This window comes from Triturus cristatus, chromosome 2_1 (assembly GCF_964204655.1).
Source record: "Triturus cristatus chromosome 2_1, aTriCri1.1, whole genome shotgun sequence".
Lineage (NCBI taxonomy): Eukaryota > Metazoa > Chordata > Amphibia > Caudata > Salamandridae > Triturus > Triturus cristatus.
The window spans coordinates 16,268,281-16,285,782 of record NC_140581.1 but is presented as its reverse complement, the minus strand read 5'-3'; the positions used below and the strand labels follow the sequence as shown (position 1 = coordinate 16,285,782).

The window sequence follows — 17,502 nt, the reverse complement described above, 5'->3', positions numbered from 1 at the left end:
TACCGGCCCGTCTGCAGTTTCCAGAGATCCTGCGCTAAAAGTTGCCTTGTCCTGCAGCCAGCAACCTCCAGAACCCTGGGAGGACTGACTGCCATCAACAAAGACCGGATCTCCTGTGAACAGCGGCTCTGTACAAACGAAAGTCCCAAAGAGACTGAGCCTGCTGAGGGCAAAGAAACCAGACGTCTGGAACCACCACTGCACCCGGCGCCTACGGCCCTAGTGGCCCACTGGTCCTAGCGAGGTCCCCCAGCTCTCCAGAGTCTTAGTCCACCGTGGGTTTACCCCTCCAGGACTCCCCGACGTCGCCTGCAGCCTCTGCGCAGAGACCCCCGCCCCACCGTGAGTGACCCTTAAAGGTGAAATCCATCCTCAAATGACACCCCTGCATCCAGGTGCCCTGGAGAGAAGAACCCGAGGCACACCTACGTCCCCGAAGCCTCCAACTTACCTGCCCAGCTGTTGGTTCCTCCCGGAAGTCTTCCTGGACCAGGTCTGCAGCTAAAAAACAAAACTCCCCATTGAAAACAACAGGGCATCCAACGCCAAAGCAGCACTCAGCACCCAGCCGCCCCTGCGCCGTTGCGGGTGCACTTTGTGTGCTAAACCGGATCCCCCTTTGCCCTGAGCCTAACACCAAGAGCTTTGCTCCCACAACCTTGCGGCCTACTCATGAGCAGCCACCAACCGGAGGCCCCTTATCCCCTGTTGGATAACATTGGGCCTCAGCTCTCTGCACCCGGCCGCCCTAGTGCCACTGAGGGTGTTTTTTTTTTTTTGAGAGACAGTTTTATATAGCGTGAACTAGACCCGAATCGGGTATCAGAGCGCTCATGAGCACCAGTTTAGTTGCAGAAGGACACATTCATTTTTGTTAGGCATTGGGAGATTAAGTAATTTGCCCAGAATCACAGGATGTTGAGCGTCGTAGCCGAGACTCGAACCCAGTTCCCCAGCTTCGAGTTCGACCGCTGTAGCCATAAGACTACATCCATCCTTGACTCTGCGGGAACCCTTGTTCTTACCCCAGAAACTCAAACCCCAAAGACAGAGTATTTACCTGGTAACCGATTACTTCATTTCTCTCCATAGGAATACGTTGACTATTTTTCTCTGAAAAGTGTGTAGTTGATTTGGATGGAAACCTGAAAAACTACAACTGTACAAAACTAATTTTATTTACCTTTTCTCTAGGAAATGCTCCAGTGTGGTATCTAAGCCTATCGCACTGAGTAGAAAAATTTACTTTAAAAGTAAGCTGAACAGTAATTTTGATATTTTGACTTACTTGTATTTCAATCAAACTGCATTTGAACCTGCATTCAATTCTAAACTCTGCATAAGATTTTACAAAACATTTACTTCACTTCTCGCTGCCAGGCTTGGCTTGGTTCTAGAAATAAAAAAACTTAATATTTTTATACAATCAAAATTGGTCTGAGTTCAGTCTTTGAGTGTGTGGCATAATTTGCTGATTGAGTGTGTACAACAAATGCTTAACACTACCCTCTGAGAAAGCCTTACTGCTCGACCAAGCTACCACAGATGGAAAGTAAGGTTCTGTCTAACTTTATTTCTGCCTACCTCTGGGGTTCCACTGGACTCTGTGCACACTATACCGCACTTTGGTATAGTATATACAGAGCCAGCTTCCTACAGACATGCGGTTGGACTAGAAAGCAGACACTTGCCAGGAGAGAAAGGTATGGTTACGCCGGAGGAGAAGGGTCCTCCTGCTGAGACTGGAAGCAGATATTTGCCTGGAATGGTTGCACCCACGGTGATAAGTCACCTGGGCAGACTGACCGGCATTGAATGAAAGTGCTTGTGTTTGTGGGAAGGAGTGCACAGACTCGTCGAAAAAACAAAGAAATGGTGGATGAAGGATCGCTTGTAAGTTGGAAAATCGGCTCATAAACTGTTGCCGCAATTCATCCATAAATGTGAAATTGGTGTGGTCTGAGTTAGTGTGATCCAGGAATGCAGCCAGTTGGGGGATGCCGCCACTGTCTTATTTTCAACGTGTCTGCCTTCCTTTATCTTGATATTTCTTGAAAGCTGCCCCGCTCAGGTGCCTGAATTTGAGTTGTGTTTCCTTCTGTCTTGCAGGCATTGCTGCACGAGATGTTGCTCAGGCTCTACGCTCCCTGAGTCAAGCAGCCCGTGGAGTAGCAGCCAATACTTCCGACCCGCAGGTGCAGATCGCCATGCTGGAGTGTGCAAACGATGTGATGGACAAGGCTGGAAACCTGATTGAAGAGGCCCGGAAGGCTGTGGCCAAGCCAGGAGACCCAGAGAGCAATCAACGTTTGGCACAAGTAAGATCCATTCTGCAGAGATGGGTTCCCTGTGTTTAAATAACGATGGGTGACTAGGGGTATCCAACTGGCTGGTGTCTCCTGCAGAGATGCCCATGCTGAAGAGCTGGTCAGATAGCCACTCTTCTTGCGTAGGCAGGGAGTGTACACAGAAGAATTTCCGCCTCGTCTTGCTAGAATGTAGAATCAAAACCATGCACGTACCTGCAGTTTCTCCCCTGACCTTGCCTGTCTTAAGGGTATCATGTGCATAGAACTTAGCACAATCAATCAATATGTAGATATATAGAGCTCTACTTGTCACCTATGACGGTATCCAGAAGCTGTATATTGTTTCCTTTCCTGCTTGTTGTATTAACAGGTGTTCTCATACATGGCCAGAAAGTGCCTATTGTGATCCCCAACTCTGATGCGAAGCCAGATGGGTGCTGACCGATGCTTACTCTGGCAAGAGCCTTGCCTCCTAGATTGGAGCCTGAGCCCTTCAGAGCCTGAGCCCTATTCCCTTGGGTAGGACTTGGGGAGGAATAGGAGGGTTCTCTGGATCCTGGCGAATACCAACCCTATGAAGAAGACTGGACTGGTGCGTGGACCTAGGTGAAGCCAGTGCCCTGGATACCTCTCCAGATACTGTTATGCTTTCTCCCCCTACTGTGGCTATGGAGGATGGAGCCTCTTTCACAGTGGTGGTGTGGAGGGCGGCTGGGGTGCTTGACCTCCTGTTGCTCTCGGTAGCAGTCAAGACTAAGATTGAGAAAGCGGTGCCTCAGCCAGGAGTCTCCACATCCGAACCGCTACTACCTTTCAATGACTTCCTCACTGATGTCCTTTTGGGGACTTGGTCCAAACACAACACGGGCTCCTGTGAATAGGACTATAGCCTGCCTTCACTGCCCCGCTTCAGGGGACCCAAACTTCCACATCCAACACCCTACCCCAGAGAGCTTGGTGGTCCAAGCCTCAACATCGCATGGCGCATTCCTTACAGCCCCTCCGGATAGGCAATCTAAGAGGCTGAACTCTTGGGGAAGAAGGTGTTTTGTTCCTCCAGCCTGGCATTGCGGTTGGTGAACACTGCATGCCTATTTGGCCATTCCTCCCGCAGTGCTGCCACAGGTCTTGGAGGAGACCTGGGCTGTAGGCTGTTCCCAATGGGAGAGACACAGCAAAGTTCACCATCCTCTGCGGACTTGACACAACCGACTCACTGGGCAGAGCGGTTTCATCGATAGAGGCCTTGAGGCGCCACTCCAGGTTGAAGACGACTGACTTTTCGGGGATGTCCATGCATCCCTTATGGAGATGCCCTTTGATGGCACCTATCTCTTCGGAGACCAGGAGGATTCGGCGCTGTAGCCTGGGATACGGTCAAGTCCTTTGGCCTTTCTATGGCCACAGGTCACCCCCAATCTACATTTCATGGCTTCGGAAGGGGCTTACAGCCATGGCAATTTCCTCCCAGTCACCGAGGTGCTCATCCTCCCCAGCCTTTACGTGGCTAGGACTCGGAACCCGTGTTTTTTTTTTTTTTTTTTTAATTTCTTTATTAGGTGTTCCTCCATATCAGCAGACAACATACAATAATCAGCATCAGTCACTTCCATCTCAGCCGAGGTGGAGCACGGTTTTGTAACGATACAAGTCCGGAATTAGACCACAGGTCTCGTCCGCGGAGGAGTCCTCCCTTTCAATGTTCCTTTTCATTTTTATGAACGTTATCAAACTTAACTGCAACTTAACTCCCCCCACCCCGACTCCCCCCTCCCTGCTGGATCTGGGTAATTCGAGGTCTGTGGATGTTATCGTGACTTCCGTATTATTGCAGCCGTATTGGGGACCGAGAGTTGGACGTATACTCACGTCGCAGCAACAAAGTGTATTATTGAAGCTGGATAATACGGAATTCACAATAACAACAACATTATATGTACAAGACACGCTCTTTCAAGACGGACATACCGTAGTCCCTGCCCTGGTGGCCGGGACAGAATTATAACCGGTCCCAAGGCTGAAATCCTCATCCATATTCACTGTTTAGCCTTGAGGAAGTCGCGTGTACTCCCGGGCGACGAAACGCATGTTGGCTGGACCAACGGAAGAAAAAAGAGAAGAAAAAATTAATAAAAAATGCAACAATCATGAAACTGTTCTGTGTTTATTGTCTGTTGAGAATAATCAGCATGTGATATAAGTTGTGCTCGGCTTCGGAAACAATATTACCAACCATGATCGCTGCACTAGCACGGTTTGCAGCTGCCTCTGGGTTCTCCATCAACAAGACGAAATCGCAGCTTTACGCTATTGGATCGGAGAGTGAGTGGGAAGTAACCCAGCGTCCGGTGATGGAACTCTCTTGGGCGGCGGACATGATCCGTTATCTGGGGAAATGGATCGGCAGGACCGAGACCATTTTTTATCAACATAATATGGGGAGGATTATCCGTGGACGAAGGGGTAGTATTGCCTTTTGGAACACACTTAACCTCTCCCTGATGGGGAAGATCGCCTTGATCAAGATGGTGGCCCTGTCCCGATGCCTCTATACGATGCAAGGGTCCTTTTCTGAACTCCCGCGCAGAGTATTCAAGGAACTGGATGCACTCCTGGTCCTCTTATTGTGGAATGGGAAGAGATGCCGGGTTAGTCTTGAGATCATGAAGCGTAGGTAGGGAAAAGGGGGTCTAGAGTTCCCGGATTTAGAACTTTACGACTTTGCAGGACCACTCATGGGAGAGATCACTACTAGAGGTTACTTATGGGGATTGACAACTAGGAGCGCTTCTCTGGCGGGCGGGGGGGGGGAGGGGTCAGCGGGATCAGAGTCCTCCATTGGTGAGACTCGTAGCGGCACTGTGGAACTGGGTGGTACGCCGCCTGATTCGGGGTCGACCATTTGCCCCGGAGGCGGACTTCTGGCTCATGCCACCCTTTGCTCACATAGACCAGGTGTTGTCCACGGATAAATGGAAAGATGGGGGTTGCCTGATGTTATCTGACCTTTACCCGGATAATAAATTCATAACTTATCAAGAGGCGGTGAGTAATTTTGAGCTAGAGGCGGTGAGTAATTTTGAGCTGGGCGCGGGGCAGTTTCTGCAGTATGCTAAGATAGCGGCACCTGTGGCCCTCGTTCTCAGAAGCCACAGAGCACACTCACACCCTGGTCACGATGCTTGCTATGACTGGGGGGCGAAAGTTTGTTACTCACCTCTATAGGGCGTTACGAGAAGATAAGAAGAATAGCCCCCTAAAAATGGAAGAGACTTGGCAGCGGATGTCCCCGAAGGAGATTACGCCTCGCGACTGGGAAAAGATACACGAAGGGGTCCGGAAGGTATCGGTATGCAATCGCTTTAAACAGATTCAATATAATATAATACATATGACCTATCTCTCACCCAAACGGCTTCAGGTCATTGATAATTCCAGAGACCCACACTGCCCCAGATGTTGTAGTACTCCGGCGGATTTCCCGCACATGGTGTGCTCATGCCCAACGATCCAGGACTACTGGCGGATGGTCCTAGGGGACCTGACCAGGATAACAGGGTGGGTAATTGACCTGGACCCGCACGCTTGCCTATTAGGCTTGATTCCGAGAGATCCTAGGTGCAAGACGAGTAGGTGGTTCCTGGTTCTGTGCCTCGTTATAGCCAAAAGGCGTATCGTGATCCATTGGCTAACCCAACAGGGGCCACTAATGGCGAAGTGGAGAACAGATTTGAGGGAGTGGGCACTAGCGGAAGAAGTGCATATGCGGAACACCAGGAGAGATCACAAACTACCGGAAGTGCTACTGGCGTGGGGAGTAATGATCCAATCCACACAAGCAAGTTCGAGGCCGACACATTCTGCAGGGCGGACGGTCCCAGGTTCCAGGGGGCAGACACAAGGGGACCCAGTATAGACGACACGAAGCACAGACCTCGAGTTATATCACAATGAATCGATGAAAAGTTCCTGGTTGGTAATGGTGCTTGCCCTGTCCAGCACTATATTTCGGTGTGAATTATCTTGTAGGTGCTTAAGGGAAGAAGGGTCACCCACCCCTTCCAATTCGTAATCCCTAGGGATCACACAAAAGGATTGGGTCGGCCGAGTCGGGTATATGAGCGCATCATCGGCATACAGGGATACGACATGCTCCGAACCCCCAATCCATGTGCCCTGTCCCTCAAGTCCCCCCCGCTCCATTGCCAGTGCAAACAGCAAGGGGGAGAGCGGGCACCCTTGCCGCGTCCCCCTGGCTATGGGTATCATTTCCGACACATACCGTCCGGTGCGAACCCTTGCCACCGGATGGGTATAGAGCAATTTCACCCAGTTGACAAAACCCTCACCCAGGCCCATTTTTAGAAGTACCTGCCACAGATTGTCCCACCTGATCGAGTCGAACGCTTGTTCAATATCTAGGAACACCAAGGTGCTCTGTTCGGCCCGTCCCTCCAATGATTGCATAACATGGGCGAGGCGACGAATATTCTGCAGCGGGTTCCTGCCCAGTATAAGACCAGACTGGTCTTCATAGACCAGTCGTCGTAGATATGGGAGGAGCCTATTGGCCAATACCTGGCTAATAATTTTGAGGTCCACATTCAACATTGAAATTGGCCCATAGGAACTGGGGAGCAGGGGGTCCTTCCCTGGTTTGGGGATCATTACTATCAATGCTTCCCTCATGGAGTTTGAAAGCTGTCCACACTCACCGGCCCCCTCCGTGATTTCCAACAATTTAGGGAACAGGACCCCCCCGCCCCCCATATTCCTTATACAATTCCGCCGCCATGCCATCCAGCCGTTTTCAGATGGGCGATCGCCGCCCGTATCGCCTCCCCTCTAAAGGGGGCTCCTAAAGCCTCTTGACTCTCCGGGTCCACACAGGGCAGTTCCCCTCCTGCCAGAAAAGTCTCCACCACCTCGGGGGCCACAGGGACGTCGAGCTCAGAGTATATTCTACATAAGTGTGTCCAGAATGTTTTAATGATCTTGTGTTGCGTATTGACCACCCGGCCAAGGTCATTTTTTAGTGCCAAAATCGGGAGGGGTTGTGTCTCCTCCCTAATCAGGCGCGCTAACAACCGGCCCGCTTTATCCTCTGTATACCAGCGATGCCTGCTCATATTTTTATTGAATTTGCCCAGTGAGTCCCATAGGTCCCTAATCTTTCGGCGCGTGTCTTCCCATTGAGCCGACCCCTCCTTATTCGTGGGAAGCTCCTTCTCCAGAGCCGCCAAGTGTTCCTCATGTCGGTGTAGGTCTCGTTCTAGCACTATTTTAACCCCCACCTCTGTAGACATGCAGAACCCCACGTATCACCACTTTCATTGCGTCCCATTCGATCGCCCTGGTATCAGCAGAACCCCAGTTCGTCCCAAAATAGGTTTCCAGCCTGTTTGATATGGCGTCCTTATAGGTCGGGTCCCCAAAAGCTTCAGTGTTGAGCCTCCATAGCGGTATCTTGGACCTCGGTCGGCCTAGCGAATACGATATTAGTAGTGGGGAGTGGTCGGATAAGTAGCGGGCCAGATATTGCGTTTCCGCTATCCTATGCGCCGCCGCTCTTTGGATAAAAAAAGTCATCTAGTCTACTATAGGTATTGGCAGCAGATGTGTGACATGAGTACACCCGACGATCTGGATTGCGATGTCGCCATATATCCAATAAGCCATAGTTCTGGAACATCTGGTCCATCGCTTCTGTTTTTGGGTTTGGCGTCTAATTTTGGGGGGTGTCTGTCTAATTCCCCATCAAAGGCACAATTAAAATCTCCAGCCATAATCAATTCCGTGTCTGGATCCGGATCCAACTGCTCCAAGACTTAAAATCCCCCCATCATCACTATTCGGGGCATATATATTCACTATACATACACTACGCCCATCCAGCGTCCCTTCCACCATCACAAACCTCCCATCAGGGTCTTGTTTTGTTTGCAAAGCCTTAAAGGGAACCCCCGGTGCCACCCATATAAGCGCCCCCCCTGGCAAACCCTGAATAGGAGGTAGCGAAAAACTGGCCCCTCCATCTACGTTGAACATATTTAAGACGGTCTCCCCATAAGTGCGTCTCCTGAAGCAGCGCTATACTTATCCCATAGCTCCTAAGATAGGTTGCCACCCGGATCAGTTTGACCCTATTATTAAGCCGCCGCACATTCCACGTCATTAGTTTATACCTCTGTGTGTCACCTTGCATAAGTCCGCAGCTGTGTGTGGCATTGCGCCCCAAGGTCTTGTAGGGGACCCCCTGTCATTTTGTAGCATGACCTCCCCTAATCTGATAGTCTCAGACCTTTACCCGTACAACAATGCCCAGACCCGGCAACATCCCCAACAGAACCAAAATGTAAACCCCTGGCTACCCCCCACCCACAGGCAGTAGTACTTCATTCTCATAACCCAACCCTGGTCTGTGGACTCAGAACCCCGCCCCAAAGCACCACCCGCCCCCACTTCACCCCACCCCCCACCCACAGGCAGTAGTACTTCATTCTCATAACCCAACCCTGGTCTGTGGACTCAGAACCCCGCCCCAAAGCACCACCCGCCCCCACTTCACCCCACCCAACTTGAAGTAACTATTATCAAAGAACGTACTTTCGCTAGATAAAAAAAAAAAAAAACATCTCAACCACCAAAATGTAACCGACTGACTGGCAACGCGTGGCCCCGCCCGACCAATGGTCTAGCTGGGTCACCTCAGCACACTACAGCCGGCCATTCCAAAACGGTACATTAGCGAGATAGCGTGACAGTCTCAAAGACCCCCCCAGCGTTTCTCCAGGCCCCTGGCACCCTCACTCAAGTCCCTCAGTTAAGTCCAGTGCCCCTTGGTGCATGACCCAGATCCCCTCGATCACAGCTCCTAGTCCACCAGTCAGCCATCTCCAGAGCCCCCACCCACCCGGCCAGTGGCACCCCCCAGGTCCGATTGTGTTTCTTGTACCAAGCATAGCGGAGAGAACTGGTTTTGTGTGGGAATTGCCTCCCGCTCCGTGAGGAGTGTGCCATCTGGTCCCACCATGATACGTCCTCCATCCGCCGGCTTCTGGGTTCTCGACCGTTGCCCCTCCACGCGTCTTTGTCCGTTCCGCTGCCGTCCACTCCTGCCAGCCGTGGTTTTGGTCTTGACCGGCCAAGCCCAGCGAGTCCATCCAGTCCGTTGCCTCCGCCGGGTTATCAAAGAAACGCACCTTGCCGTCATACTGTACTCGAAGCCTGGCCGGAAACATTAAGCTATATTTAATGTTGAGGTTTCGCATCTGACGTTTGACACCCAGGAAGCCATTACGCATGTCCTGCACCTTTTTCGTGTAGCGCGGGAAGATGTGGATATCCTAGTTTTCAAATCTGGGTGGCCCATTAGTGCGGATATGTTGCAGGATCACGTCCCAGTCTGTAAAGTTGAACATTCGAGCGATCATGGCTCTGGGCAGGGCTCCGGGTTGCGGCGGCGGCCCAAGAAATCTATGGGCCCTCTCTACTGCGAACATTTTGGAGAGTCGGAGGTTTGTAAATGTTGTGCAGATCCAGTCTTCCAGGAATAGGTCCGCCGCCGGCCCCTCCGCCTTTTCCGGGAATCCCAAAAAACGGAGGTTGTTGCTCCGCGACCGGCCTTCCGCATCATCCGCTTTATCTTCCAGCCAAGCCGTGTGGTCCCACATGGTCGTCACCGTTTCTCTTAGCTGTCGGGCCTCCGTCTGCAAAGCATTCAGGTCACCTTCGGTTGTGGTAACCCTATCCGCCACCTTTCTGAGGTCTAGGTGCAGGTGGTTGATGTCCATGGCCATTCAGTCTATTTTGGATTCCAGCGCCATTCTGGAGTCACAAATTGCCGCCAGTATGTCAGCCTTGTCTTGGGCTGCTGCGTCTTGATGAGTTTCTTGGTCTGGGACGATCTGCCACTGCCGGGCCCGGAACCGTATATGTCATTATTTAATTTGTTTGGGCGCCTCTAAGGGGCCTGTCTTTCCCCATGCCCAGCGCGGCCTTGCTATATTGTTTTTTGGAGTCCCGTCAAGCCAACAACAGTTATGTGTTGTATAATTCCACCGGGGTCCCCCCTCAAGCATGCTCTCCTTTCGTCAAACCAGAATCCTGGTCCTTGGTGTTGGCGATATTTCTCAGGTCACGCCTTCCGTTGGTTAGGATAGCTATGTGGCCTCACTGTACCTCTCTGTGCGGACCGCCACTCCGTTGAACTCAAGGATTTGCCACTTCGCGGAGCGCGTACGTCAGGTCTTCACTTGTGTGTCCCAGCCCCTTCGACACTGGAGGAGCCTGTGTAGTGTGTGGTGGAAGGCCCCTCACCACCTTAGCCGGAGCCTCTGTCTCAGACCGGCAGAGCTGGCAGCTCAGGCCCTGTCTTTGTGCCCCGTGGCCCCTCCAGCACTATGAGATCCCACGTGTTATGGGGGTGTGTGTGTCTCCTCACCACCCCAGCTAAAGTCTGCGGTGTGGGCCAGAGGAGCGAGCATTCCAGGTCTTGCCCTGGGGGGGGACCTCACCTCCTGTGTTGGAGTTTGTCGCAGGACAGCAGCTCTATGCCCGGTCTTGCAGGCCCTGTGATGCCTCCCGGTTCACTGCGGGCGCTTCTGCCCCCTACTGTTGCAGGCCACCGCTTAGTCCGCAGTTTCTGGTCACCATGCGGCAGGACACCCCCAGGATCACGGGCCTCCTCCCAGCTCACCAGGAGGCCAGAGGCAGTACACGGCGGTCCCCCCTCCGGGTTCCAGGGCCTCCGCACCAGGATTACAGCCCCCGTTGGGCAGAGGCAAGCAGACCGCACCACCCCAGCTCGTTCTACTGTTGCAGGCCGCCACTTAGGCAGCAGTCCCTGGTCACCACGCAGCGGGGCACTCCCAGGATCACGGGCCTCCTCTCAGCTCACCAGGAAGCCCGGGTCAGTTCACAGCGGTCCCATCTAAGGCTTCCAGGGCCGCCGCACTAGAATTTTCAGTCGGTGTTGGGCAGAGGCAGGCAGGCCTCACCGCCCCGGTCTCGCCTTACTGTTGCAGGCCGCCATTTAGGCCGCAGTCTCCGTCCACCATGCGGCAGGGCACTCCCAGGATCACAGGCCCCTTTTCAGCTCACCAGGGGGCCCTAAGCAGTTCACGGCAGTCCCCCCGCAGTCTTCCGGGCCGCCTCACCAGAATTTCAGCCACCCTGGGGCCGAGCCAAGCAGGCATCTCCGCCCCGGTCTCGCCCACCAGCGCTCGGTACCAGCAACACGCTCCCCTTGCAGCAGCCGTTCGCGGCCGTCCCTCCGCACCGGCACCTCCGCTCGGGGCCTCACCTCCGTCAGCTACTGTTGATGGGCCTCGCTTGGGGTCACCAGCACATCCACCTCCCGCTAGCAGGCTTGGGGGTCATCCGCCGCCATCCTCCGCTCTGAGCCCAACTCTGGCGGCCCCCGTGCACTGGGGGATAGGATTTCAGCGGGACTTCGGCCGCCCGACACGTCGTTGCAGGCCACTATTTTCTGCCCCTATCGGGGATCCAGAAACTCGGGAGGGGGGGGGAGGTTACGGGGGGCGGTTCCGGTATCACTCCAGGGCATTGAGGGTCACTATCACGCCAGGATAAGCTTAGGATTTCTTCCGTTGGGGCAGGAGCAGCGCGAAGACACGTCTAGCCGGCCATGTTGTTAGGCCACGCCCCTGCAAGCGGTCTGGTTAATCCCCCATTGTGAGAAAGTGCCATCTTTCTTGCATGGTATGCCCCCACTTTTTGCTAAATTGCTGAATGTACTTCGATTGAGTGTACCCTGGGTTCCTGCCAATCAGGTGCCCAGGGCCTATGTTCCTTCCTTAAACCACACAAACTCCAAATTGGCAAACCCTAGCCACATGTCAGCCCCTAGTAAATGGTACCCTAGGTACCCAGGGCCTTGTGGCCAGGGAAGGCCTCTCAGGGCTGCAGCACTCATTGTGCCACCCTCAGAGCCCCTGTACCCTTACACACACACTGCCCTTGCAGGCTGAGTGTCTGGGTGCAGGACAAAACAAAGAGTCGGCATGGCACACATCACTGTGTACCATGCCCATCACCTACACTGCCAAGGCATATGTCAGCCACCCCTCTAGCTGGGTGCATTACGCCTATGGTGTGGGCACAGGAGCAAGAGCCCTGTGCCCCTACAGTACCCGGGTCCATTCCTGGGCACTGTAAGTGCAGTGCTGTCATTTAAGAGTACATGGTGCTGAGAGCTTGTCAAACACGAGCTCCACAGCACCATATTGGCAACACTGAAGCCTGGGAAGTTTGGTATCAAACTTCTCAGCACATTGAACCCACACTGATGCCAGTGTAGGATTTAATGTACTAAGCACCCCAGAGGGCATCTTAAAGATGCCCCCTTACAGCTAACTTACAATCCACGTCTGCTCTGAGGCTGCCCAGGCTGCCACACCGCAGACACGTTGCTGGACCCCTGGGTGGGAGAGCCCCTGCTCTCCCGGGCCTGCAACAATGCACATCCTGGGTGAGGTGAGAAATCTCCTCCCCCAGGATGAGCAAAGGGAAGCTTCAAAGGCAGGCCGCCATTTGGAGTTTCCCCAGGCCACTGCAACCCCCCACTCTGGCGGGAAGCTTGGCCGGAAACCCCATACAAGGACAGGGGATGTGCCAGCCTGCCCACCCCACCCCTCAGGTGGGGGAGGCGAGGTGAAGCACATCTCCGGGCTCTCGCCATCTTGAACATGGGAGGCCCTACCCTATCAGGATTAGGCTACTGCCCCCCTACCACAGGAGAGAGGCAGGATAGGGGGTGTACCCACCCCAGGACAAGGACCCATTGGTCCCTGGCCTTCACCTACCTGTAACGCCCCTAAATCTAGTATTTAGGGGCACCCTGAACCCTCCTTCCTGAGATTCCAGATAGAAAACTACAAGAAGAGCAAGAAGAACAAAGACCTGCCCTGCAGCTGCTAAAAAGAGAAGAAGACACCAACTGCTTAGGCCCCAGCCCTACCGGCCTGTCGACTCTCGAACCTGCACCAGCGCGGCATCTCTCGTGGCCAGCAACCTCACCAACCCCGGAGGACCTGGCTACCTTTTGGCTCTAAGCCCCTGGGACTCCCATGAGTAGAGGCTCTACTCAGAAACCTATTTTTAACCCCTGGCAGCAGCCCGGAACCGCGGACCCAACACACTCTGCACCAGCAAAGCCTGGCCAGTGCCGGAGTGGACAAAGACCCTGAGGACGACCCCACGGCGACTGTGACCCCGAGTCCGGCACCCAAGGACCCCCCTCGACATCCCGGAAGAAGCCTGCAGCCTCAGAACCAAGTGCCACCCCAACCGCGATCAACCAGAGGGTAAGATTCCCGACGTCAAATGGCACCCCTGCACCCGGCGCCCTGCGGCCCCCTGTGCCCAATCCCGGGGTACCCACCTAACCTACAACTACCCAACTTACCTCTCGAAGTGGTGGTGGCACCTGAAACATCCTCGTCCCCGAGCCTGCAGCCTCTTTCCAAACCGGAACATTCCCATTGATTTCCATTGAGCGCCCGAAGGCTCAAAAGCACCCTGCACCCAGCCGCCCGAGTGGCCCTGGCAGTGCCCTCTCTACACTAACCTACTTCCCCACTTGCCCTGAGTAAGTGACCAGGAGCCCAGCTCCCACAGCCGCGTGGCTTGCCAGACAGCAGCCACCAACCAAGGCCCCCCTATCCCTCATAGGATAACATTGGGCCTAACTCTCTCTGCACCCGGCCGTCCTGAAACCGCTGAGGTTGAACCAACTGTACCTACCTGACACTGGGGGACCCCTGAGTCCATGCCCGGAATTTCAACTCTGCCAGTCGAGTACTTACCCTTAAACCGCTAACTTCATTTTCCTCATAGGGTAACATTGACTGGCTTTTTCTTCAAAAATCTTCTAAGTGTGAACTTTTCAAAACTGCAAAAATTCACCAAAAATCAGCAAAGTGACAAAAACGAATTTACTCACCTGCTCCTAGGTGAGCTCCCAGTGCTGGATCTTGGTGCCCAGCCCTGACCCTGAAAAGTGTTCACAACTATACTTACCTCTAACTCATTTTTCTCCCATAGGAAACCATTGTCTGCTTCTCTGTGAAATTTCTTCTAAGTGTCTATTTTTGCAAATTTGAAATATTCTTTTAAAATCGTCCCATTTCTGCAAACGAAATTACTTACCTGTTTTTGATAAGGACCCCAGTCCTGGGTCTAGGTACCCAGTTCTGGATTACTAAAGTAACGATAAAGTATTCTACCTGCAATTTGAATTTCTTGCCATAGAGATCCATTGAATGTTTTCTTTGAAATATTTTCTAAGTGCTAACTTTTGAAATAGCTAAATATTATTTAAAAATCATTAGCTATTAAGTCGACTTTCATCACTTGATTCTGAATACTGACCCAAGGCTGGTTCTAGGAGCCAGACCTGGAATTCCAAAAGTAATCTGAAAAGTAATTTATTACAAATAACCTGAATTTACCATTGAGCTCAATGCATTGTTATGTTTAGGAAATAGGATTGTTTATTGCAACCAACTGTGACTGTTTACACAAATTTATTGCTTAAGACAAAAGTATTTATATTCAACCTCTCATTCTGAGAAAGTATATTTTTACCCCCTTTGTGGTTCTAAAAATAAAACAAGCATATATTTTATATATATAAACCATTGGCCTAGAGTTCAGTTACTGAGTGTGTGAAACCATTTGCTGACTGAGTGTGTACAATAAATGCTTTACACTGTCCTCTGGTACTGCCTGACCAAGCTACCACTTTTGAGAGTAAGGTCATACCTAACTTTGACCTCTATCAGCCTCTGGGGGACTGTGGACTCTGTACACCCTGTACCTATTAGGGAACAGTATATACAGAGCCACTTTCTCACACCCATCCCTTCGGCACCTGCAGCCGCCAAACGCTCCTAATCTGCCCCTTTGCCACCATGGACATCCACTTGGCAGCAGGATTCCCCATCACCTGCCCCACTGGCAGTCCTTTATATCGGACAGGTGAGTTTTGCAAATCATTCTAAGGTGCTACTCCCTCCTCTTCGCGACAACCCATCCCTCCATGCCACCATATGCGAGGAAGTCGTGGCTGTCCTGGCCAAGGTAGCCGTAGAGAGGGGTTCGAGGCATGTGGGCTGCTGAATTCATATCTGTGCATAGATCGCCGCCTAGTGTTGGGTCCGGATGTTTGCACGTTGTTGTCCTGGAAGAGTCTTCGAAGTATCCTGAGATAGGTGACTCCTCCCCTGGACCACAGTGCGCATGGGCATCCTCTCCATCCTCAGATTGTTTTTTTCCGCCATTGGGTTCGGATGTGCTTATCTTGACTCAAGTTAGGAAAAACTTTTTTCAGGCCAAAAGGCCTTTAGTTCGCGTCGGTACTGTTCCCGATCGGTATCGACAGTTATTTGTTAGTTTACTAACTTCAAAACCAACTTTTTCGCATCGACACCATCGACGATGGAATCGAGGACACCATTCAAGCTGTGTCCTGTTTGCAATGCAAAATATCCCCATGTCGACGTCCACCCGGTGTGCAACAAATGCCTTTCACCGGATCACGACGAATCCACATGTATGGCCTGTGCCCGATTCCGATCCAAAAAGACTCTCCGGAATCGACGAGCAGCGAGACTTGAAGCGCAGCAAGCGGCACCGGCCCCGACCAACATCTTCAGCGCCGAGGACGAAGATGTGGAAGGCGTGGAGAACCTACCCTCCAGCCCCGCTTCCGAACACAATTCCGGATCGGAAGACATCGAAGAACAACTCTTTCACAGGGATGAAGACGACACCGAGGTAGGAGACTACGATGAGGCCTTAGGGGCCGAAGAAAGTAGCTCCGGTGATGAGCAAGGCCTACCCGTACAGACGGAGGATATCCCAGTGCGTCAATCTATGGCTCCGGTCGAGGGATCGCCTTCGGGCCTTACCCAAGACCTATCCCGCAGTTCTTCGGCCCCGCCCTCGGGCCCGGCCTCGGACATTCAGCGACAGCCATTAGTACCCAAAACGACTGGTTTCCCTTCATCGAAACCGAAACCAAAAGTCGTGTCGGTTCCACAGAAACCGAAACTGAAAGTGACACTGGTCGGATTGAAGCCCAATACACCTTCGACGACAGCAAAACCCGTCGGCGCCGACCGCACCAAACGGGACTTCGGTGCCGAACTCGCAGCAGCCGACGTCGGCGCCGACACACGGAAAAAGGCCATCGGTACCGCCAAACCGCCTCGGCACCCGGCACCGAAACAATCGGCTCCGGCCACGTCGCACACCACTTCGAAAGCAGCAGGCCCAATCATCGACGCCGTCAACGGCTACTACCTCTCCTCGACTCGATGACCCCGTGGCCCCGAAGAAGCCCACGCCTGCCTCTACAGAACCGCTCGGCGCCAAAGAACCGTCGGCGCTCCAGGTGCGACAAGTTGCAGCGTCCTTGCAACGCATCAAAGAAAAGGCAGCCCACCAGGACACGTCGGGCCCCGAGCCGAAAACAGCTCAAAAAGCTTCTCCAGCACCACCCCATATCACCTTTGGCCTGCCGCCATCCACGGCGCCCAAAATGTTCGAAATAAGAACACGTGTCACCCAAACTAGGATTACACCTGCCGAACGCTCTCCTCCGGAGACGTCACCGTCCCACATCATCGATGCCGACACCGGCAGAATTATGCTCCACAAGCAGAGAATATCTTCCGAACACGCTTTGGACTCCTACCGGATCCCGCTGCCAGCGGATTCGGAACCAGTTCTTTACGAACGTCTCCATACCTCCTACCCAGATCCACAGTCCTTCTCTCCGACACACTCCGAAACCGACGTTTTGGAGGACTATTTGGGTGACGACGTCCCCTACCCCAGAGAGATGGACCCTGAAGGCCACCAGGACCCTGACCAGGCTTGGGATGACCCTGTAGACACAGGTGCACCTATGGATACACAGGACACGCAGCTATATGGCGCAAAAACGTCTCCCACAGAGGACACTGCCGCATTCAACGCCCTAATTGAACGTGCTGCGGCAAATCATGGTGTGCAACTCCACTCTGACACAATCGAGGACGATTTTCTAATGGATACTTTCGCATCCTCAGAGAGACATATCAAAACTCTACCCATGTTGAAGGGTGTCCTCAAACCAGCAAAGGACATTTTCAAAGAACCCACCAGGGCAAGAGTAATAAACCCC

At 52.8% G+C, this 17,502-nt stretch overlaps 1 protein-coding gene across 7 annotated transcripts in view; it reads left to right on the top strand.

Moving 5' to 3' along the window:
- Window positions 1-17,502, top strand: part of TLN1 (talin 1) — an 880,838-nt gene that overhangs the window by 446,514 nt on the left and 416,822 nt on the right. For all 7 annotated transcript variants that reach the window (XM_085627686.1, XM_085627681.1, XM_085627685.1 and 4 more), the window contains one exon: window positions 2,110-2,318. In XM_085627686.1, the coding sequence (XP_085483812.1) occupies window positions 2,110-2,318 (209 nt within the window). The remainder of the gene's footprint in view (window positions 1-2,109; window positions 2,319-17,502) is intronic.